Source organism: Oryctolagus cuniculus, chromosome 1 (genome assembly GCF_051225735.1).
Source record: "Oryctolagus cuniculus isolate XC-2025 breed Fujian yellow rabbit chromosome 1, ASM5122573v1, whole genome shotgun sequence".
NCBI lineage: Eukaryota > Metazoa > Chordata > Mammalia > Lagomorpha > Leporidae > Oryctolagus > Oryctolagus cuniculus.
Genome location: NC_142867.1, coordinates 66,458,046 through 66,481,102, shown reverse-complemented (window position 1 = coordinate 66,481,102; position 23,057 = coordinate 66,458,046). Strand labels below are relative to the sequence as shown.

The window sequence follows — 23,057 nt, the reverse complement described above, 5'->3', positions numbered from 1 at the left end:
TTTATTCATTCATTCATTCATCCATCTATTCATTCATTCAATACATGTGAAGCGACTTTAAAAAGTTCACAGAAAAACGGAACACAGAGACTGCCAGGCTCCTGTGAGGCCAGGGGGTCTGAGGAGGCCATGACAGCTGTGGCTCGTCTCTACTCACAGCGTCGGCAACAGGCCCGTTGCAGGCTCCTGTGTGGCCGAAGCTGTTTCCTGGAGGGTCCAGGAAGGCGGTGGCCTGTTTGGGCCTCCAGTGGTCATCACCGCATTGTGTCACACACACAGGTGGCTTGAACAGAAGCAGTCTTCACGGGAGGGACTGGGTTGGGGGCAGCTCGGGGGCACCCCCTCCTCCCGCCCTGACTGTGGAATTCTAGGCCCTTGAGGGGTCCAGAGGCCTGAATCAGGAGTCCGGGAAGTCTCGTGCGCTTAGGACTGGGGGTGACCGAGTGCCACGGGTGGGAACCCCTGGCTGGCTGCCCCACTCCCACGCCTCCCTGCCCTACCCTGGCAGCTCTGGGTTCCGTGTTTCCTGATGGAGTCCCCGCCCAGCAGCTCCTGCTGCACGCTGTGCTGTGCGGCCCTCTGGAGCCATCTGCTGGGGCTGTCGGGCCTCGTGGCCAGGAGGAGAGGAGCTGCGTAGTGGCCCCTAGCCCTGGATCCCGGAACCCCTTGGCTGGGCAGGAATCCATCCCTGGAGTGGGGGGGGGGGGGCGGCCTGCAGCCCTTGTGTTGTGGTCTAGGTTAGGCCTAAATTCCTATTCCAAGCTCTTGCTTTTTACTTAGGGAAGAATTCTAAGCACGGGCACAAACTCAGTGTGCAGTGCAATGAGGTTTCTTACCGAGTGAGAAGAAAGCACAGGCATTCAAGGGCCTTAGGGAGAGTGGACCAGGAAGGCGAAGGAGGGACTTCCATACCCTGCTCTCCCTGGGTCCACAAGGGGAGAGAGAAAGCCCCCTCCCCTCCACCAAGCTTCTTAGGAGCTTTGAAAAGGGGAGTGGTTACATAGCACTGCCCGCCGTCCCAGGTGAGGGGAGGTATATCCTGGGAGGGGTCATGTGATTGACAGGTGGATTGATAGGATTGCATGGGGTAGGGGAGGCATGGCCTCAGCTCATGAGCTAGCTCACTGACTTTTCCCCACATCACTTGGGCCCCTGTGGCTTTATCCCCAGCTGTCCACACCTCCACCAGCACCCTGCCTCGAGCCTGAGAAGTGTCACTGAGGCCCAGAAGAGGTGTGATCGTGGGGTAAGTGGATGCTGGTGGCAGAGCACAGGGGGAAGGGCCCTGCAGCTTGGGAGGCAGGGGGCTTTGACTCAGCCATGTTTCTCAGTGTCTTCAGTGGAGGTGGGGCCATAGCTGCGGTCCTTACTCGCAGGGTGTAGGGAGGACTAGCAGGTGTCGTCTGATTATTCCCAGTAGCCCCAGCAGGGAACAAAGGCCATGGATGCACAGACTGGTGAATCTGTCCGTGGAATAGTGTGCAGCCATAAGAAGGAATGAAATATGATGCACACTGTAAAGGGGGTAGCCATGAAGACACATGGGTGAGTGGGAGAAGCTGGACACAGAGGCCCTGTTACCTGGGCCTATTTGTACCAAATCCAGCACAGATAAACCCGCAGCAATGGACAGCAGACGTCAGTGGTTGTCGGGCACTGGGAGAGGGGAGAACGCGGGGCTACTTAATGGGTAAGGGTCTTATTTGGAGTGATGGTTGTGGTTTTGCACAGCGTTGCGAGTGTACCAAGTGCCACTGAAACTGTTTACTTGCAAATGGTAAATTTATGTTTTGCAGCTTGCACCCCAATAAATTATTTTTCAAAACCAGTAACAATAGGGGTGGGTGTTCAGTGTAGTGGGTAAGGCGTCACTTGGGACTCCTGCGTCCCGTATCCAAGTACCAGGGTTTTGGTACCAGCTCCGCTTTCGAGTCCAGCTTCCTGCTAACACAGATCCTGGAAGGAAGCAGATGCTGGCTCAGGTAGTTGGTCCCTGCCACTCAGACGGGAGGCCCAGGTTGAGTTCCTGACCCAGCCCTGACTGTTTTGGGGATCTCCCAGTAGATGGGAGATCTGTTTCTGCCTCTCAAATAAAATTATTAAAAATAACCTTGATAGTAAAAGAGGCTATGGTTGAAAAGAGACATGGGTGTTTGGGAGAGGCAGCCAGGATCAAGGTTCTAGAACAGTACTGCTGGGGTTCAAAGCTGTGTGGTTTTGGGCTGCTTATTTAACCTTTCTTTGTTTCAGTTTCCTAGTCTATAAAGTGGGAATAATAATAGATTTTTATTATGGGAACCCTCATTTTTCACTATGGGAATCTCAGATTTCTCAGGAGGACTCAGTGAGTTAAGATGTCTGAAGTGTGGCACAAAGTAAGGGTTGGGCATTAGCTGCTCATTGTCACACATTCACATTGGTGTGTACTTGGTCGTTGGGAGCGCCTGCGCCGACGGACATGCCCCTCACCTCCTGCTCCTGCAGTGCTGCCTGAGCGGGCCCCGGGGTCTCCTTCGGGGCATTGAAAGATGCCCTGCACCTGGGGTCTGATGCCCTGGGCCTTGGCTTCCCCACCCGTCTCGGAAGAGGTTAGGCTGGCTAAACCTGAGGTTCTTGGGCCTCTGAGTCACGCAGGCCTGAACTGAGGCCTTTGCTGCAGGTGCGAGTGTGTGGCGGCTGAGTCAGATCCAGGAGCCGTGGGCCATGGGGCCTAGAAGGGCTCTCAGAGGCCCTTAGAGATGCATGGGAGCACTGGGACAGGCCCAAGAATGTAGAGGAAGGGAGCCAGGCGGGCCAGGGGAGGCGCTTTGGTGGCTGCAGCCTTGGCGTGAAGGACTCCCTGGCATGGGGCGTATTCACGTTGCCTGTGTTTGGAGGGCTCTGAGCTGTCACACGTGTTCAGATTGAATTCATCCAAAGTGGGCTGGGTCCTGGGCAGCCAGGGTAAGAATTGGGGTTGGGGGCTTCCCAGCGGATTGCCCAGCCGTCACCCTCATTGGTCTCCCCCGCTGCCAGCAGTGACCGCCACCGCCATCCTGGACAGCAACAGCCCAATTCCAGCTCCTGCCCCTCCCCCTCTGCCGGCCCCGCCACTGCTGTCCTCCGCCCCGCACCCACCTCACCACGGCTTCGGGCTGCATGGCCCCTCCTCAGGACCTGCACCCCACACCCTCCAGCCCTCCCCCCTCCAGCCACAGGCCCTCCATCCCAGCCGCTGACTCTCCTATCGCAGAGGCATCTCTGGGGCACAGGGGCTCAGAAGCTGTCCTGGGGGTCTTGCTCTCTCCCATCTTTGAGAAGCAGCTGCACGGAGTGTGGAGACCTGGCGGTGCCCGTGCTCTCTGCAGGGCTCCCAGGAAGGGGCCCGAGGGGGCAGCTGCAGTCGGAGTGAGGCCGGACAGGCTCCTTGTGGTCTCGGCAGCTGGGATGCGTGCCTGCGACCCCCGCTTCAACCTCACAGACACCAGAAGCCATCCATGGCTGGCTTTTTTTTTTTTTTTTTTAAGATTTATTTATTTATTTGAAAGTCAGAGTTACACAGAGAGAGGAGAGAGAGAGAGAGAGGTCTTCCTTCTGCTGGTTCACTCCCCAGTTGGCTGCAACAGCCGGAGCTGCGTAGATTCGAAGCCAGGAGCCAGGAGCTTCTTCTGGGTCTCCCACTTGGGTGCAGGGGCCCAAGTACTTGGGCCATCTTCTACTGCTTTCCCAGGCCATAGCAGAGAGCTGGATGGGAAGTGGAGCAGCCAGGTCTCAAACCAGTGCCCATGTGGGATGCTGGCTCTTCAGGCCAGGGCATTAACCCGCTGCGCCACAATGCCAGCCGGCTTTTTGTTCTTAAACTCTTATTTATTCTCATTTTGTTTGAAATGACGGCACAGAGACAGAAAGAAAAATCTTCCATCTATCTGCCGGTTCACTCCCACAACAGCTGAGGCTGGACCAGGCCAAAGCCAGGAGCTTTGAATTCAAGCCACATGTGAGTGGCGAGGACCCAAGACTTGCACCGACCATCACATGCTGCTGCCCAAGGTGCGCGGTAGCAAGAAGCTGGAATCCAGATGGAGCAGTAGGGACTTGGACCAGGCACTCCGACATGAGGGGCAGGCATCCCGAGGGGAGACTTAACCCTCCACGCCACAGGGCAGCACCCCAGCCCTTCTTCCCTGCAGTCATTACCTTCCTTCAGTCCCACACCAGAGGGCACTCCCTCGGGAAGCCCTCCCTGACTCCTTAGGCCGGTGGTTCCTCCTGGTCTCTTCTGTTTGCTGGCCATGTCCTTTGCTGTCCACTCTGGAATCCATGCCGTGGTGTCCTTGGTGTGGAGCCGTACGAGGCCCTGCTGTCTTCCTTGGGCTGTCGGGACCCATGGCACGCTTCTGCCCTCCCCACCGTATGCCTGGGGCTGGTAGTGCCTGCCACGCAGTGGGCGTCCAGATTGCTGACGATGGACTTGTATTGTGTCGCCAGGTGCACAGATGGGGACACAGGGGAGTGTGGGGACTGGCGCCCTCTAGTGAGTGGAGGTTTCAGCTGCAGGGGATGGAGCCCAGCAGGAGAGTGAGCCTAGGCTTGTCCCACATCAGAGTCCCCGCTCTAGCTACAACCTGACTGCAGCTTTCTGCTAGTGCTCGCCCTGGGAGGCAGCAGCGATGGCCCGAGTGATCGGGTTCCTGCCGCCCACCCATGTGGGAGACCCAGGTTGAAATCCAGGCTCCTGGCTTCTGCCTGGCCCAGGAATGGGAGATGTCTCGTTCTCTGTCTGTCCATCTGTCTTTCTCTCTGTCACTCTGCTTCTCAGTAGGAAAAAAAGGCAGTGAATGAAACAAGGACCCCTCAGTTCCTGCAGTTCTGGCAACTTGGATGAGGATTGTGGGGACAAAGCTGCTCTTGGGACAGGAGAGGAGCGTGGTGCCCCCTAGAAGGGGGAGAAGAGGAGAGAAAAGGCCTGCTGGATGGGAAGTGGGCTTGACTTGGGGGGCACTGTCCCCCTTGAGTGGCCATAGCTTCTGTGCCCCAGGCACGCTCTCTCACAGTGGAGACCATGGAAAGGGTGCCCGCGAGGGTGGGAGTCTCGTCCACGTGCTGAAGTTACAGCAGAGGCCTTGGCTCCTTACCTGAATGCCTGTGCTTCACTCTGTGACTCCCCTGGAAGCCAGGCACACAGCAGAGAACCTCCAGGGGAGGGCTGGGCCCAAGTCCCAGAGCCAGGCCCAGAAGTAGGGTCCTGGAAGGCCCTCAGCACTGAGTGTAGATGTGTGTGCACGTGTGTGTGTGTGTGTGTGTGTGCACGGTGCGGGTGTGGTTGAGGGCAGCGCTCCAGTCTCATCCTGATACCTTCCTGCTTATTAATATTTTTTCAATATTAATAAACCTTGTGGGCTCTTGCTGTGTATTCAGAGAATTCTGAATCCTGGCTCAAATAGACCAGGCAACATGTAAGTTTTAAGGATTTACTCAGTGAGAGAAATGCACAGGAGAGTGAGGGCTTTATTTAGGGGAGAAAGAGAAGTCTCGAAGCTAAGTTGGGTCCACACCAAGCAGAGAGCAGGCCAGGAGCCAGTCACGTGCAGCAAGCATGCAGGCAGGAAAGCAGGGAGCGCATGGCCCTAATGCAGGCAGCAAGGGCCTTTTATCTACTTCCAAAGGGGCGTGGTTATGTAGTCTGATTGGCAGGTGGGCATACAGGTGGGATCAGGTAGGTAGATCACACAGGGAGGTGGTGAAGTTGTGATCTTCCAGCTCACAAATCAAATTGAATTTATCCTATCTGCCTGCCTACATCAATCCCAGCCGCCGTCTCCACGCAGGATGGATCTGGGGGGCCTACCAGGCCCTGTTATCTGGGGTCCAGGGTCACCCCTGTCCAGCTGCAGGCCCCCTGGGTTTTTGCATTTCCCAGCAGACTCTGGCTCCTCAGAGGCTGGCCTTGACCCCCTCTCCACGTAGATCAGGTTTGCCCAGCCTGGGGGTGGGAACGTGGGGGCCTTGGGAAGACTTGGGCACCTGAGTGAGGCCTGGAAGGAGGTTCAGGCGGCGTCACCAGGTGGAGCCCTTCTCCTTCCTCCCGGAGCTTTCGGCTGCTGGGGGTGGCACTGGGCGGGCTCCGATGACTGCTGGGCCTCCCCTCCATCCCAGCCCCCGGGGCCGCCCAGAGGCTCCTACCCCAGGGCTGCCATCCGGCCCCTGCCCGGGGCCAGCCCTGTCCTTCCCAGCAGGTCTGCTGGGGATTCTGTTTGGGTTGGAAGGAGGCGGCGGCGGAGTTTGCGTGTCTGGCTCTTTCCTGCTGGCTCTCTCCTCCTCCCTTCCTCCATCTGCTGGCCGCACTCCAGCCCCTCCCACCGCCTCCGCCTGGGGCTTCCATGGGCGGTGGCTTTTCCACGCCTCCCTCCTGCTGCAGGCCCCCCCCCCCCACAGGGCAGCAGCTCCTTTGGGGTGGGGGCGCCTTGCCACCTCCCTCCCTCCATTGTTTAAGACCCCAGTCTCTAGCTCAGGAGGCTGCAGGCCCTCTCCGGGGCTGCTCTGGGTGGAACTTGGGCTCATCCCTTTTCCCCTTGGGGCCTCCACTTCCTGGCACAGTTTGCCTTGTATTCATTGGCTAGTACTTTCCTGCTGCTGTCTAGCGTCTTTGCTCCGGCCTCGGTCCCCCAACCGTGGAAAGTAGGATTTGAGTACAGGCACCCAGCTGAGGCCCTGTCAGCCCTTGGGGACCTTCGCGGTCCCCCTCTGTCTGAAGTTCCCAGGATGAAGCAGGCCCACACCCTGGCTGCTGGAGTGCAGTCTTGGCCTTGTGTCCCCAGCACCTCGCGCTCTGGGGCAGGGCACAGGCGTCCTCTGGTTTTCTGGGAGAGGTGGCTCCAGAAGCAGCCAGGAAAGCAGAGGGTGACATGAGGGACTGTGGAGGACTGAGGAGGGGGCCAGGCAGCAAGTGCTGGAAGAGGTGGAGTTGAGCTGGGTTTTGCAGGGTGAATGAGAGTGGAGCCCCTAGGCAGGGTGGGAGGGGCACTCTATGCAGAAGGATCAGGCTGTGCAAAGTCTGCAGCAGCAGAACAGGATCCAGACTGAGGGGCTGTTGGGGGAGGCCGGCCGGACGGAGCGGGAGGTCGGACAGAGGGGCCTGGAGGTGAGCGGAAGCTGCAGTCTGGGGGAGGCACCCTGGCCTGCTGGTTTGATGCCTGCAGTTGGCCCCCTCAGCCAAGGCCAGGTCTTTGTGCTGCACGTGTGGGCTGGGAGGGCAGGCAGGCAGTGGACTGGAGGATCTTGGGCTGGCCATTGCTTGCCACAGCTTGGGCTCTTTTCCCAGGTTTTGAGTCTGCTCCCCCGGGCCAGCAGGCTGTGGGATTAGAAGCTGTCAGGACCAGCTGAGGTTGAAGCAGAATTGTGACAGTACAAAGGAGAGAGCCAGGTTCCATTCTGGTCACCACAATTTTCTGGCTGTGACCCTGGGCAAATCGTTGACTTCTGGGTGCCATGGTTGCGTCTACAGTATGGATTCTGGGAGCTGCCTGGCATGGTTGCTAGGACTCAGCAAGGGGCCTTGGGTAGAGCTTCCTGCTTCCTCTCCTACGCTCTCTGCCTTCTTTGCAGAGCTGGCCCTCTGGGTTGAGGTCCCAGCACACCCTGGAGGATGCTGGGCATGCACACCCCCGATAGCCCAGGTCTCAGGTCGCTGGGACACGATGTCCCCAGCCCCTTTAGAAATGCAGGTTTCCAGGCCCACTGCACACCCGCCGACTTGGTGCTGTGGGGGAAGGCTCCACCAGCTTGTTTTTTTTTTTTTTTTTAATTAATTTATTTGAAAGGCAGAGTTGGCTGGTGCCGCGGCTCAATAGGCTAATCCTCCGCCTTACGGCGCTGGCACACCGGGTTCTAGTCCCAGTCGGGGTGCCGGATTCTGTCCTAGTTGCCCCTCTTCCAGGCTGTGGCCCGGGAGTGCAGTGGAGGATGGCCCAAGTGCTTGGGCCCTGCACCCCATGGGAGACCAGGAGAAGTACCTGGCTCCTGCCATTGGATCAGCGTGGTGCGCTGGCCGCGGTGGCCATTGGAGGGTGAACCAACGGCAAAAGGAAGACCTTTCTCTCTGTCTCTCTCTCTCACTGTCCACTCTGCCTGTCAAAAAAAAAAAAAAAAAAAAAAAAGAAAGAAAAGAAACACAGAGAGGGAGACACACACACACACACACACACACACACACACACACAATCTCATCTGCTGGGTCACTCCCCAGATGGCTGCAACAGTCAGGGCTGGTTCAGGCTCCAGGAACAGGAGCCAGGAACAACTTTTGTGTCTTCCATGTGGGTGGCAGAGGCCCAAGGACTTGGGCCATCCTCTGCTGCCTTTGCAGGCACATTAGCAGGGAGCTGGATTGGAAGTAGAGCATCCAGGACATGAACTGTCCACGCACGTGGGATTCCAGTGTTGCAGGCCCTGGCTTATCCTGCTACGCCACAGTGCCGGCTCTGCCAGCTTGGTTTTAACAAGCCTCCCAGGTGATTCTGACTTTTCCTCAGGTGAAACCCACTGCCCTTGAACAAACCAGTGGGAGGAGCCTGGCTTTGACCCCAGCATCAGGATGCACAGGTGCCGAGAGTTTCGCGGCAAGGAGGCAGGTGCAGTGGTGAGGGGCTCATGCTCAGAAAGACCTGGCCAGTGCTCTTCTGTCTCTGTCATGTTTTAAAAGTGTATTAACTTATTTGAAAGGCAGAGAGAAAGAGAGAGAGAGGAAGATCTTCTATCCTCTGGCTCATTCCCCCAGTGGCGGGGCCGGGCCAGTGTGAAGCCAGGGGCCTGGAACTCCATCTGGTCTCACATGCGTGACAGGGACTCAGTCCTTGAGCCTTCACTGCTGTCTGCTGGGTGCATTAGCCAGAAGCTGGACCGGGGCAGAGAGGGGACTTGATCCCAGCACTCCTGTATGGGATGTGAGCGCTCCAAACAGTGGCTTAACCTGCTGCGCTACAGTGCCTGCCCCTCAGGCTCCAAGTTGACACGTGAACAAAGGACCTTGTGTTTTCATTTTGCGTGGGGCCCACAGATTACACAGCCAGTCATGGCTGCTGGTCCCAGCCATGTTCCCAGCTAACGGGATAACTTCAAGGAAGTCACTGTTCCTCCCAGAGACTTCCTGTCCTCGTCTGAGTGTCAGTGAGGGTGACACATGATGCCCGGGGCAGCTCTCAGCACTGGCTCTGGCACAGGCAGGTGTGCGGTGGCTGTCTGAGGCCTGGGGCCAGCAGCTCTGGGGCTTATGGTTGGGAGCAGGGAGCCAGAGGCTCCGGGCAGGCCCAGCAGGGAGTCTGACTGGGGGTGGGGGTGGGGTGGATCCGACCTGGTTGGGGGTCAGCAAAGGCTGGATGAGCAGGACTGAGAGAGGAAGTCCCTGTGGAGGCAGGACACACATTGTTTCACAGATGTCAGCGTTACTGATAGCAGACGGCTGGGGGAGGCTGAGCTGGGTGGGGGTAGGGAAGCAGAAAGCAAGGAAGCCTTTGCCGCTGGAGGTCAAGGGTGTTACCCAGGCAGGTTCCCCAGGGGAGTTCCAGGGGCCACGCTGTGCTGAGATGAGGGATCAGTGGGGGAGAGTCCAGTAGGAGGTGGGCCCCAGGGGGTGGTGGCATAGGGCAGACACCTGGGTGGAGCACCCCAGGAGCTGGGAGAGGCAGAGACCTGGAGGCTGTGTCAGAGAGGGGAAAGTGACTTGACCACAGTGGGTGAGTGCCCTAGCCAGCAGTGTGGGGCAGGGTATGGCGTGAGCTGGGCCTTTGGCAGAACTCGTGGTAGGAGCAGCTTTCGTTTGCCTGTGGCTTCCCTGCGTGTCTGGCGCTGCTCTGCCTGCCTCGTGGTTTTCCCACGTTAGAGCTGCATGTCAGAGATTCAGTCCCTGCCCAGGTCACCCAGCTCCTGAGTGGCAGACCCCAGAGCCTTAATGGCTACCCCACACTGACTCCTGCAGTGATGCGCTGTGGGCCGGGTGCAGGTCGACCCCGTGTTCTACAAGGTCCCCTCAGCTACTGTGTCCTGGGGTCTGCATTCCAGGAGGGTCTGTCCCCCGGGAGTTGTGCCTGATGTGCTGCCCCAGCCAGTCTGCTGTTGTCTTTCCTATGCAAGAGAGGACCAGCTCTCCCGGGGTCTCAGCCATAGCTTCCCCAGCTTCCTGTGTCTACGGCTGAGCCCTGGCCCCAGGTCCATCTCCCTTCCGCCCCAAGGGGAGTGGCAGGGGCAGAATCTGTGCTTTCTCCATCCGCTGTGTGGTGTGCATGTGAGCTGGGCCGGAGCCCTGTGGGAGAGCCCAGGATGGGGAAGGAGCTGCCCACGTCAGGGTGGGGGCAGGGGAGGCTAGAGAGGTGTGCAGGAGCGGAACTGGGAAGGGCTTGTGGGGAGAGGTTAGGAGTTCTTAGGAGAGGAAGATGCACCAGGTTTGCTTCTGGAGAGACTGAGAAAATGCTGCATTGGCCATCGGTGCCCAGCCCCATGGCCTGCTAGCCAGGAGGACTTGGGCCAGTCACGAACTCCCAGGGACTCACTTTCCTCCCCAGTAAGGCAGCAGGGTCAGGGGCTTTCCTCCTAGGGATTGTCCCAGGATCAGGGTCAGATAATGGGGGATTCCACCTAATTACAGTTAGTCCTGGGGACACACAGCCGACCCACCCGACACATGTGCAGGGCCCTTCCTCTTCCCCTGGCTGGGACCTGGCAGGGCCAGTCACAGGCTCGAGAAGGGCCCAGCCAGATAAGCACCCCCGCAGGTGCAAAGCCTTACCTTCTTGAGGCGCCCTGCCGCCTGCTGGCTGAGGATGCTCCCAGCCTGCAGAGCTCCCCAGGAAGCCAGCGTGGTGTGCAGGGGGCTGTGGAGCACCGGAGGAAGTCATGTGTCTGCTCTGAGCCTCAGTCTCCTCATCCGTGAAATGGGAATGAGAATCCCCATCATGGTTGTCTCCTCTGGATCCTGTGACAAAACACCACATGCCTAGTGCCTTCGAACAGCATGGTTCCAGAGCCCCAGGGGACCTGCTTTTCTGGGCTTCTGGCCCCGTTCTCCGTCTTCAAAACTAGCAGGTGCACATCTTCCAGTCTCTCTCTCTCTCTGACCCTCCTTCCAAGGGCTCTTGTGTTTATATTGGGCCCATCCAGATTGTCAAAGGTAATCTCCCATCTCAGGATTCTCTATTTCTTTAATGATTCAGTTTTTATTTATTTGAAAGGCAGAGTTACTGAGAAAGAGGGAGAGATAGAGAGCAAGAACCTCCACGGATTCACAGAACTGTCTGCTGGTTCACTCCCCAAATGGCCACAATGGCTGGGGCTGGGCCCAGGAGACTGGAACTCCATCCAGACCTTGCACGTGGGTGCAGGGGCCCAAGCACTTGGGCCATCTTCTGCTGCCTTCCTAAGTGCATTAGCAGGGAGCTGGATTAGAAGTGGAGCAGCCAGGACTCAAACTAGTGTTTGTATGGGATGCTGGTGTTTGTATGGTAGCTGCTTTACCTGCTGTGCCAAAGCCCAGCCCCATGGATTTTCAGCTACAGTGCATCTGCAGAGTCCCTTATACCGCGTGAGGTGACGTAGTCACAGCCCCAGCGTTAGGGTATGGGGATTTTGCCTTGCAGGGTAGCAGTGAGGGTTCCGTGAAACATGGGAAAGGCTCACCCGGGGCCTGGGAGGTGGCAGCCAGTCTCCTCCGGGGCCTCTGTCTCCCCATCTGTAAAATGGGGCACCTGCCAGCTCCAGCAATCTGAGCCTGCTTTGTGCAGAGCCTGCAGCACAGCCAGGCAGACTGTCTACCCTGGGCTCCAGACGAGGCTGCAGAACTGCGCCCTGCCGCCAGCACGCGCCCCCTCTCCTCCTCCCTCCCCGGGGCAGGCTTCCACTCAGTTCCTGGCCCAGTGGGTGGTTCCCAGCATTCCAGTGCTGGCTGATGGGAAAGACTGAGCTCACTACTCCCAGGGGAGGGCCGGGGGGAGGAGGAGACGGGAGAGGCTGGCGGCTGTGAGAAAGGGAAGAAGAGAGGCCCGGGAACCTGGAGGTTATCAGCGTGCAGAGGAGTGGAAGAGGGTGTGGCAGGACCTCTGTTCCTCTGCTGGCTGCCGCTGCCCGCTGGCCACTGGGATGGACTCTGGGGTCAGGAGTGTGCACGTACATGGGGGGTGATGGCGTCACGGACCTGCAGGAAGCGGGGCGTTGCCACTGGACGGGAGACAGGAATCCCTTGGTTTCCATGAGAAGAGGATTCAGCCCCAGCACCCTCCTTTCAGGCATTAGTCACCTCTTGCCTGTAGACCCAGCTGTCCTCACTGGACCGTGTGTGTGTGTGTGTGTGTGTGTGTGTAGGGTGTTGGGGCAGCTAACGCCACCATGATGGGATTTGAGAGCATCAAATGAGGGTGATTTTGAGCTGGTTTTGAAAAGTGCACTCTGCCATGTTGGGATGTGTCGTTCCATGTGCCTGCACACCTTGATGGTCTGGTCAACCCTTTTCCACCCTGGGGACCCAGCTCTCACGTCACCTGCTCTCTGCAGGCGCCTGGAATTACAGACCCCCTTCCACTCCCCTCTCAGGAGCCTCTGGCTGGCTGGTCACTGGTTTACAGTCCCTTCTCCCTCCCAGTGTGGGCAGCGTGTCCGTGGGCACTGTCCTTGAGGCGGTGGGGGAGGGCAGGATGGCAGAGGTGTTGAGAAGCGGCCACTTGGGGGCTGCATGTGGTCCGGTCCTTGGAATTGAGCACGCCCCCATGGCTGACTCAGGATCACAGGAGAACGAGCTAACAGCAGGGGCCCGGTCCTTCACCTCCCTGTGCCAGGGTCCCTGGGGCCGAGTGCTTTGCTGAGGAGGGTGAGGTCTGAGTTGAGGGAGGGAGGGGAAGGGAAGGGTGCTAAAGGAGAGGCCGCTGGGCAGTGGGGATGCGGGTCCCGGGGGCTCTGCCGCCTGTTCGATGTAGAGAGTGCCAGATATCTGGGGAGACAGGGCGGCGTGGTGGGCAGAGGTTCCCAGCCCTGTCGTCAACACACTTTGCCCCCCTAGACGTTAGCCTCCGCCTCCCCCTTAAAGGCAGCCGTGTTCATCTCCATGGTTCTTGTGTTCATCTCCATGGTTCTTGGACCTCTTGGTGCCAGTCGTGCTGTTGACTGGACTTGGGTTTTGTGCCAGCCATATTTTGACATCAGCTCCTTCATTGCCCTCAACTCCTGGTGGGCGGTGCCATCCCGGGATCCAGGTGAGGATGGGTGAGGTGCTGCGTGCAGGCAGGGCCATTAACTGCCAGCGTGGAGATCTTGAGCCTGTTCCCAGCTGTTCTTCCCCACATCCGTCCCCCCGGGCATGGCTCTCCCCAGGGTTGGGAGCAGATGGCCTGAGGTCTGGGTTGGGGCAGTGGAGCTGGTTCTGTGCTTGTCACTCCAGGTGGGCTGGTGGTTGAGGAGGAGCCGGCCCTGTTCCCCTAGCGGGCTTCTCACGGGCTGACCTGGGACAGTACAAGGGAGCCAGTTTGAGGGGCAGGTGGAAGGTCTGGGGTGGCTCTGGGGTGTTTATCAGCAGGTCCAGCTTGTGGTTCAGGGCAAAGCTTCTCCCCTGCCGCTCTTGACTGGTTCCGCTGTCCCCATCTCCTCTGTGAGCCTGTGTGTTCTTGGAAGGAATGGAAATGCACTTCTTAAAAGCTCTCACTAATTCAGCTCTCCTAATATCAGACCTCGTCTCTGCCCAGCACTCTGCGTTCCCTGAGCTCTTCCTCCCATTAGCTTGTCTCGGCCGCCCAGAGAGCCAGCCGAAGCCAGGGTGCACAGGCACCTGCCCAGGGCCATCTGATGTGTCTGTTTGTGGTAGTGGTGTTGGTGTCATCTCCACTTCCCAGCCGTGACCCTGCCAGGCCTCATTTAACAGCGTCCCAGCTGAGGGACCGGGTGGAGGTACTGCAGGACTGCCTCGCCCCAGCTCGTGCCTGGCCCGGCTGCCAGGCCACATCTGGGCAGCAAACACCCTACTGGATCATGCCCACCAAGGAGGATGAGGGAGAGAGCGAGCCGTCAGCCTGGAGGCAGGGCCTGAGCCCCGCCCTACAGAGGCTTCTGCATTGGGGTTGGATCCATTAGGCAGAGCTGTCTGAGCACTTTGGTGCTGGCCACTCCCTGTGGGTGGGTGAGTGCATGGGGCTGGCCACCTGCTGAAAGCACAGGACAGTGTGAGCAGGAAGGAGCAGGGTGTTTGTGGCCCACAGGCTGGGTGACTGTGGGCATGGCTCTCTCCCTCTCTGGGCTCCAGTTTCTTGTGTAAAATGAGAACCCTGCCTTTTCCCTCTTGAGTGGTCCTGAAATCAAATGCAAAGTACCTATCACATGACTAATAAATGGCGAGTCTTAAAATAATTGTCATTGTGGGGTTTTTGTTTTCTGAAGTCAAACATAGAAGGGCAGCTGTGATGCTGAGACGCCTGGTAATGTGTGGCTGTGGTCTTGGGGAGCCTCCCGCTGTACGGCCCGTGTCCAGGAGGGAATGTGTTCGGAACATACCTAGGGTGAACTGTGTCTCTCAGAAGTGTCTAATTTGAAACATCAGAAGCAGCATCACTATGTTTTTACTTCTTGGTTTCTCAAGCAGATGGTTTGAGCAGCTTCTGATTATTTCCTGTTCTGTGACTGGGTTCCAGAGGGGACGCTAAGTACCTACTTTATAGGGTTCGTGTTTGTGTTAACTTAGTTTAGAGCGTTTAGTAGAATACTTCCTGGCTTGTATCCAACACTTACACATCAGTTTTACTAATAATAATTTCTTAAGAAGAAAATATACTCTGTTGGGTGGGCATGGGGGTGTTTGGCACAGTGAATCAGTCCCAGTCCTCCACTTGTAATCCAGCTTCTTGCTAATGTGTCCCAAGGGAGGCCACCGGTGAGGGCTCCAGTGCTTGGGTGCCTGCCACGCATGTGGGAGACCCAGATTGAATTTCTGGCTCCTGGCTTGAGCCTGGCCCAGGCCTGGTTGTTGGGGGCATTTGGGGAATGAACCAGTGATGGAAGAGCTGTTTCAAACAAAATGAAAGTAAGTAGGTTAACAAGTAAAGTCAGACGGCATCATTAGCAGTCTAGATTCTATGTGCAAGGGGTTGCTGACATTGACCTCTGGCCGGCAGTGGGCTTGCTTGGATGCTGGACATGGGCCCAATTTCAGCGCTGGCTCAGAGGCTGCCTGGCTGTATCCTGTCGCCAGGCTCGTGGCCCTCAGTTTCCGCCTTGTGTCCCCAGCCCCGTCCGACACAGCACCCTGTGGATGCATGCTAACCAAGAGCAGCTCCCTGGAGCTGGTGCGTGGAGGGAGGACAGCTGTGGGGGCTGCCTGGCCAGGCTCAGGGGCAGGCACCCAGGGAGGCCAGTGTTGTCCCTAAAGCAGGACCTCGGAACGGCCCTAAATCCCATCTCCCTCGTATGCCGTGCTGCTGTGGTTTGGAGGTGGCCACAGCGGCGAGGTTTGTCCACTGAGTGGCAGAGACCCCATCCAGGCCCCAGTATGGCACCAGCGCTGGGGTACATGGCGTTCCCTGGGCATCCTCTAAGAGAGGTGCCCTGATTGCCCCATTACTGTCTCCCCAGAACTCAGTGCCTGGCTGGGAGAGATGGCTGCTGGCCCCTGCCCAGAGACGGTCTTCAGTACACAGGGCAGCTTCAGTGTAGGGGAGGCTGTGGAGGAGAGGTTGGCGTGGGAGCTGGGCAAGGGAGGATGTAGGCTGGACTCCTCTCCAGACTGTCCCAGCAGGAAGGAGGGTCTTCTCTTGGTCTTTGGCTGAGCTGAACTCTGTTCTGGAAACTGTATGGGGTCAGCAGATGGGGACTGTGCTAGTCCAGTGGAGGAGGCATGGCCCTGTCCTCCAAGCAGAGACTCCTGTCTGATGGCAGGAGGTGGCTCCTATTCTCTGGAACGCCCTATTTAACAAAGGGGACCTAGACCCCTGTCCTTTGGCGACTCCTTTTCTGAAGAGGGAGGCATGACCTTTATCCTGCAGGAGCCTCCAATCTGATGGAGGAGTCATGGCCACTTCCCTCAGAGAAATCTCTATTTAATAGAAGTGACCTTGGCTGGCGCCACGGCTCACTAGGCTAATCCTCCGCCTGCAGCGCCAGCACCCCGGGGTTCTAGTCCCGGTTGGGGTGCTGGATTCTGTCCCAGTTGCTTCTCTTCCCAGCTCTCTGCTGTGGCCCGGGAAGACAGTGGAGGATGGCCCAAGTGCTTGGGCCCTGCACCCCATGGGAGACCAGGAGAAAGCGCCTGGCTCCTGGCTTCGGATTGTGTGCCGAAGTGCGCCGGCCGTAGCGGCCATTTAGGGGGTGAACCAACAGAAAGACCTTTCTCTCTGTCTCTTTCTCTCTCACTGTCTAACTCTGCCTGTCAAAAAAAAAAAAAAAAAAAAAAAAGAAGAAGAAGAAGAAGAGACCTGGCCTCTCTGCTTGGGAAGGACCCCTGTTGCTGAGGGAGGCTCATTTTGTCCTGTCACTGAAGAAGCCCTGTTTGACGTCCCCTGCCTGACTCATGGGCAGCCTAGAAGCCACAGAGCAAGTTGGGCAGGATTATGGAGGGGGCTGCTATAGGGAGGCTGGGAGGGGAAATAGGAGAGTGTAGTGGGGCCCCTGGAGCAGGCGAGGGTGCCATGGAAGGCTTCCTGGTGGAGGTGCTTGGTGTTTCCAGTGCACTCTGAAGGCAGGAAGTGCCTGGTTATGATGAGAACCCCACCACCACCTTAGGCTTTGGGTGGAGGCTCCCCCAGGCTGGGAAGGGTCATTCAGTGGAGTGCAGGCCAGGCCAGACTGCAGGGGTGGAAAGGGGTGCAGGGGACCATCCTTGTTGAGACCATCCCCACCTGGCTGCCTGTGCACAGGCTGAGTGCTGCCAGCCCAGAGACACCCGCCCCAGAGCAGAGCGGAACAGGGAGGAAACAGGACGCCCATCAGGCACGCCTTTTCCTTTTCTTTGTAACTAACCCCTCGTCCCTGGGCTGCGGGCTTGCCCTGGCCGCTGCTGCCGGCAGCCCCCAGTTCCAGTCTCTGCGGCTGCCCTCCACCCACAGCCCCTGCCCCTGCCGCTGCTCCTGGCCTGGCCTGTCACATCGCTGAGGCTCAGGGCTCTCCTCTGCGAAATGGGGTAAGGCTTCCTGGCTGCCTCCCCAGGGAGCTGGGTTTTTCTCTCCTTGGGGCCTTGCACCGTTTAGTCCCCTATCCCTGAGCTGTGCAGAGTGGTTCCTGCGTGCTGGGCAGGGATGGGAGCAGCATTGGGAGGAAGTCGGTTAGGGACTGTGTGCTGTCCCAGGGCTGGTGGGCGTGGGCAGAGAGGGTCTGACTGCAGGTGGGGGCGTGGCAGTGATCAGGTGGGTGGAGTCAGCCCGGCAGCTGCTTGTCCTGGGCTCTGGGAAGGGCGGAGGCCCAGGGATGGGAACTGCTTAGCCAGGGCCCCCAGTGGGGCTGACAGGGGTCAGTGATTTGGTGCTCCTTGGGGGGGTGCCTTAGCAGGATCTGGGGGTACAGGGAAGGGCGGAGGCCAGCGGGTGAGGAGGCACTGAAGCCCGAGGTCATTGGGATTCTCAGGGCAGCCAGGGCAGTGCAGGTGTGTGCACACAGGGTGTGGGATATGTGTGTGTGGGGGGGTGTGATGAGTGTAGTGTTGGCGAGGAGATGCTATGTCTGTAGGTGTGTAGTGTGCATGTGTGCCTGTGTGCACACGTGTGTAGAGCTTGTGCACGTGCCCACTGGCAGATCTTTGTTGCACACTGCACACACACAGTAGGCTAGTGCTGACCTGTCTCCCTGGGCTGCCACACTGGGGAAGGCTTGTGAATTTGCCTGCTGTGCTCAGGGTTACCCCCAGTGGTGCTCTGGTGACATCTGGCCCTCTAGGGAAAAGGCAGGGAGAGCGGTGTGCGGCCTCCGCCAAGTTCTGCGGTGTCAGTTCTGCACCGTGGATCTCCCAAGGCTGCGGTGATGTCACCGGGCATGGAGTCGCACAGAAGACACATCACACAGCATTCCCCAGTCTGCGGTGGAGACATTCTAAAGGGCATGATAATGGAGACATTTAATAAAATAACGAGTAAGTGGTACACGTTAAGTATGTATTCCCTTTGTGTTTTGTTTGAATTTTTTGTTGATTTGTACTTATCTTAAGGGCAGGATGACAGAGAGACAGAGACAGAAACAGGCAGAGATCTTCCATCCACCGGTTCACTCCCCAAGTGCCCACAATAGCTAAGTCCAGGCCAGGCTGAAGCCAGGAGCCAAGAACTCCATCCATCTCCCATGTGGGTGACAGGGACCTGTTTGCACCATCACCTCCTGCTGCCTCCAGGGTGCACGTTAGCAGGAAACTGGATCAGAAGCGAAGAGGCCAGGATGTGAACCCAGGCACTCTGCTGTAGGATGCAGGTGTCAGGGACGGCTTAATCGCTGCACCACAATGCCAGATGTTTTGAATGTAACTTATTGAATTGTCAGTTTATACTGGGATTTCCTGATACCGGCATCAGCACTTGGGCTTACAGCCTCTTTGCGGGAGGTGGGGGACTGACCTGTGCATGTGGCCTCTGGCCACAAGGAGGCTTAAAAAGGTCATGGAAAACAAGTATTTAAAAATTTTTGCACCAAAATACACATCTTTTAATTCCATCCTTGAATTTCTGAGTTTTTTAAAGTCCCCTCTACTTGGTGCTTGTCGCCACTCTCTGCCTTGCCGTGACAACCTGCAGTGTCCCCCAGACATGGCTAGTGTCCCTGGGATGTACACAGGCCCTTGATTAGGAGCCACTGGTAATGGCTATGTTGGCTATGTTTAACATTTAGCTCGGCAACTTCCTAAAAATGCAGCAGTTGGCTCTTAGGGCAGGTGCAGGGCAGCTCGGCCCACTGGGGGCCTGGGTCTGGCTACATTGTCTCTGCAGCCTCCTGCTGAGGTTATGTCGCTCCACAGCCCTGGCCATGCTGCTGCCTCCAACTTGCTCTTCCGCCCAGGTCTTACTTTTTTCCCCAGCCTGGAGCTGAGGCCATGGCTCCTGTTTGTAATTCAGAATATTTATTAACAGATTGGCATTGGGGCACAATGGATTAAGCTGCCAGCTGCAGTGCCAGCAATCCTATATGGGTTTCCTTTGAGTCCTGGCTGCTCCACTTTTGATCCAGCTCCCTGCTACTTGTGAAAAGCAGCCAAGGATGGCCCAAGTGCATGGTTCCTTGCACCAACATGGGATACTGGGATGATGCTTCTGGCTCCTGGCTTCAGCATGGCACAGCCCTGGCCATTGTAGCCATTTGGAGAGTGAACCAATGGATAGAAGATCCACCCCCCCCACACACACACACCATAACTCTGCCTTTCAAATAAAATAAATGTAAAAAAAAATGTATTAAGCACCTGTGATGTTCCTGGGAAAGTCAATGACTGGAGGAAGTTGGTCACTGTCCCAGTTGCAGGCACCTGCTATAAGGAGTGGCACCGTGCAGGCCCCATGTGGTGCCAAGTGGCGGGTGGGGCGAGGGAGGGAAGGGCGTGGCGTGTGCCCAGAGCCCAGCCAGCGGCGACACACCGACACGCGGCAGCTCCAGCTCCTCTCCTGCTGTGGTTTTGAGGGAAGGTGTCATTTGTCTGTGGAGTGTCTTCCTGCAGAGTGTAGCCACCCTGGGGACAGTGCGTGGCACCCGTAGCCTCTGCAGGCAAGAGCAGTGCCAGACCCAGAGGTCTGAACAATGAAAGAAGGGGGAAGGATGGGAAGGAGGGCAGGGGAGTCAGGGCCAGAGCAGTCAGGGAAGGCTTCTCGGGTGCAGCGACAAGGGTGGGAAGGGTGGGAGCCTTGCAGGCGGGAGAAGTGCTGCCACCAGCCGTGCAGGGAGAGGGAAGGCGTGTCTCTGGAGGTCTCTGGCATGTGCTGGGAAGAGGACATCACAGGCTGTTTTCCCTGTGGAACTGTAGGGGAGACAGCAGCTCAGAGACTTCGCTGTGTGCAGGGCTAATGGAGCCGTCTCCTGCACGCCAGGGACCCTGGGCAAGAGCTCCCCGCTGAGCGTGGGGCGGGCGGGTTATGTGATGCAGCTGCCTTTTACTGATTCTCTCCGAGGCACCATATCTGTCTGGGTATCCCCACTGGTGGGCTGGCTGTCACCCCCGTTCTGATGACCGAGCGCGAGCCTCAGACAAGGTTGGGGGTCACCCAGGACTCTGTGTCTGTGCCCCTTCCTGCCCCGCCCCTCGGGCAGGCTGGCAAGTGTGCACGTGTGGACTGCAGGCTGCTGGGTAGCCAGCTGCCAGCCCACTCAGTGCAGTGTCTTTTAGCCCTTGATTTTCCTATCTCTAGTCTCTTGGCTTACTGGAAAATGGACGAGGCTCCTTTAAGAAACTTTCCCCTCTGCCTGTGGCCATCTGGGGCTCCCCTCCCCTGTGCCAGTCTTCACACGTGTGATGTGGGCAGGAGATTCTGAGTATTCTGTGCACTACAGCCCACAGGAAATCTGGGGCCCAGGAGCTCGACCTGACCACAGGGCCCCCCAACACCACCCCTGACCCCCAGGCCTGCGCCCAGAGAGCTGTGCGGGGGCCCGCAGTAGCCACAGCAGCACCTAGAGTAGGAGACGGGCACAGCACACAGCTGGGTGCTCAGCCCCGCCCGACTCTGGGCACAGCAGTACGTCTCTGTGAGCGAGGTTCTTGGCCCTGTGGGCTTTGAAGCAGCTCATACAGTGACCTCGCAGGCTCCCTCAGGCCACCTTAAGCTCCTCTGGGACACAGGACATTTCCTGTCTTCCTGGCTCTTTCCTGCTCCCGGGCTGTCCCAAGGAGCAGGTGCGCCAAAAGCGGGTAAACAGGCGGGCCAGTTAGGTTCTGGCAGAGCAGAGCAGCTGGTGCACAGATAACTCTGCTTCCAGGGGCACGTGAGCAGGGCCCTCCCTCCCAGTCTCTCTACTGCCACTGCCACCTGCTCCTCACACCTCCCCACTCCCTGTTGGCTGTTCTCGCACCCATGAAACTGGGTCAGAATGTAGGGCGGCCGCATCGCTGAGAATGACTTCCCCCTTGCATGGTCCCCATCCCCCACGTCACCCCCACCCACTGAGCCAGGACTGCTCTCAGGGGGCAAGGGTGGGAAATTGCTAGGGCTCTAGTCTTCCTCCGGGATGTGGTCCAAGACCTGAGCCTGGCATTCAAGGCTCCTCGCAGCCTCCTGCGCCCTCCTAGCTTGGGATCCGCTCAGGAAGTGTTCATGAGCATCCGGGGAACGAGCAGGCCCTTCTCCTAGCCCCGCCTCCTGCCCTGGTGCGCCTCCCAGGAACTCTGGACACAGCCCAGCCACACCAGGTTGCTCACCGGCTCCCTAGCACCAGTGGCTTCTTCAGGCCTCCGCCTGCAGGGCCTCTCCTGGGTGCCTCCTCCCTCGAGGCCTTTGGTGGCGCCGCAGGCAGTGTTGAGAGTGGATGAGGCATGGGCTCTGGTATCTGGCTCTGCTGCTTCCTCGCTGTGTGACCTAATCACTCAATCTCTCTGTGCCTCAGTGTTCTTGTCTGAAACAGGATGGCAGTAGTGCCCCAGTAGAGTTGCTGATGGACTAAATGAGTTGATGTCTGTGACGTACTCAGAGCAGTGACTGCACCTGCTTTCTCTCCTGGACGAGTTTTCTGGCTGAAGACTGAGTAAAATCTGAAAATCTTTGCACAATTTGCCACTTTTGTAGCATTTTTTCCCAGCATGAATTTTCTTTCTTTCTCTCCCCTTCCTTCCTTCCTTCCTTCCTTCTTGGATTGATTTATTTATTTGAAGGTCAGAATTGCACAGAGAGAGAAAGAGACAGAGAGAGACAGAGAGATATCTTCCATCTACTGGTTCATTCCCCAAGTGACCATAGAAGCCAGGGCTGGGCCGTGCTGAAGCCAGGAGCCAGAAGCTTTATCCAGGTCAATGGGCCATCTTCTGCTACTTTTATCAGGCTATTAACAGGAAGCTGAATCAGAAGAGGAGCAGCCCGGACATTAACCTGCGCCCAATAATGGAATGCTGGTGTTGCAGGCAGTGGCTCTACCCGCTACGCCACAGCGCTGGCCCCAGCCGGAATTTTCTGATACAAAGGAAGGAATTGTTAGCAATGCTTTCTTGAGTCACTGGAAATGAATCCACATTTGTGGCCAGTCTTCCCAGCGTGAGTTTCTGGATGTGGAGTAAGATGTTTGGACATGTTACTTAAGGGTCCTTGAGTCTCTGGTTTCTCCTCTGAAAAATGGGAATCCTTAGATGGGAAGAGAGAAGAGCGAGTGCGAAGTTGCTGGCACAGTGCCTGCCTCACAGACAGAGCTTTGCAGGAGGGCGCGTCTGAGCATTAGCGGACAAATGGAATTCAAAGGTGCATTTCCGGGGGAGCAGAATCGCTTTGGAACCTGTGCATGCTTGTTTTTCTTTTTTTTTTTTTTTTTTTTTTTTTTTATTTTTTATTTTTTTGACAGGCAGAGTGGACAGTGAGAGAGAGAGACAGAGAGAAAGGTCTTCCTTTGCCGTTGGTTCACCCTCCAATGGCCGCCGCGGCCAGCGCGCTGCGGCCGGCGCACCGCGCTGATCCGATGGCAGGAGCCAGGAGCCAGGTGCTTTTCCTGGTCTCCCATGGGGTGCAGGGCCCAAGCACCTGGGCCATCCTCCACTGCACTCCCTGGCCACAGCAGAGGGCTGGCCTGGAAGAGGGGCAACCGGGACAGAATCCGGTGCCCCGACCGGGACTAGAACCCGGTGTGCCGGCGCCGCTAGGCGGAGGATTAGCCTAGTGAGCCGCGGCGCCGGCCGCAAGCTTGTTTTTCATAATCCACATTTCCACAAAGCTTTTGAAGACCCCTCGGATTCATCAGTGTCAACGTTTTTTTTTGCATGAAAATAAACTTCCCTTTGAATTCCGTTTTCCACTAACTTTTGGTAGAGCCCTTGTGCAGGGAAGCATCGTTCACGGCGGGTTTGTCTGACGTGGCTGCGCCCAGGTCCTTTGTCAGCAGCGGGCTGTGACGTGCTTATGCCAGTGCCCTTAGGGCCTGGGGCTGGGTGGGTGGGCGGTTGGCGAGGGAGGACAGGATGG

The 23,057-nt window shown here is 57.6% G+C and overlaps 1 protein-coding gene across 4 annotated transcripts in view; it reads left to right on the top strand.

Moving 5' to 3' along the window:
• The window catches only part of ARRB1 (arrestin beta 1), a 69,997-nt gene that overhangs the window by 16,717 nt on the left and 30,223 nt on the right, over positions 1-23,057 (top strand). For 2 of the 4 annotated variants that reach the window (XM_070075439.2, XM_051850993.3), the window contains exon 1: positions 16,948-17,116. The exons of the other annotated variants lie outside the window; for them this stretch is intronic. In XM_070075439.2, the coding sequence (XP_069931540.1) occupies positions 17,112-17,116 (5 nt within the window). In that variant the 5' untranslated portion in view covers positions 16,948-17,111. Of the gene's footprint in view, positions 1-16,947; positions 17,117-23,057 lie in introns of those variants that run through there. 4 annotated transcript variants of the gene reach the window in all.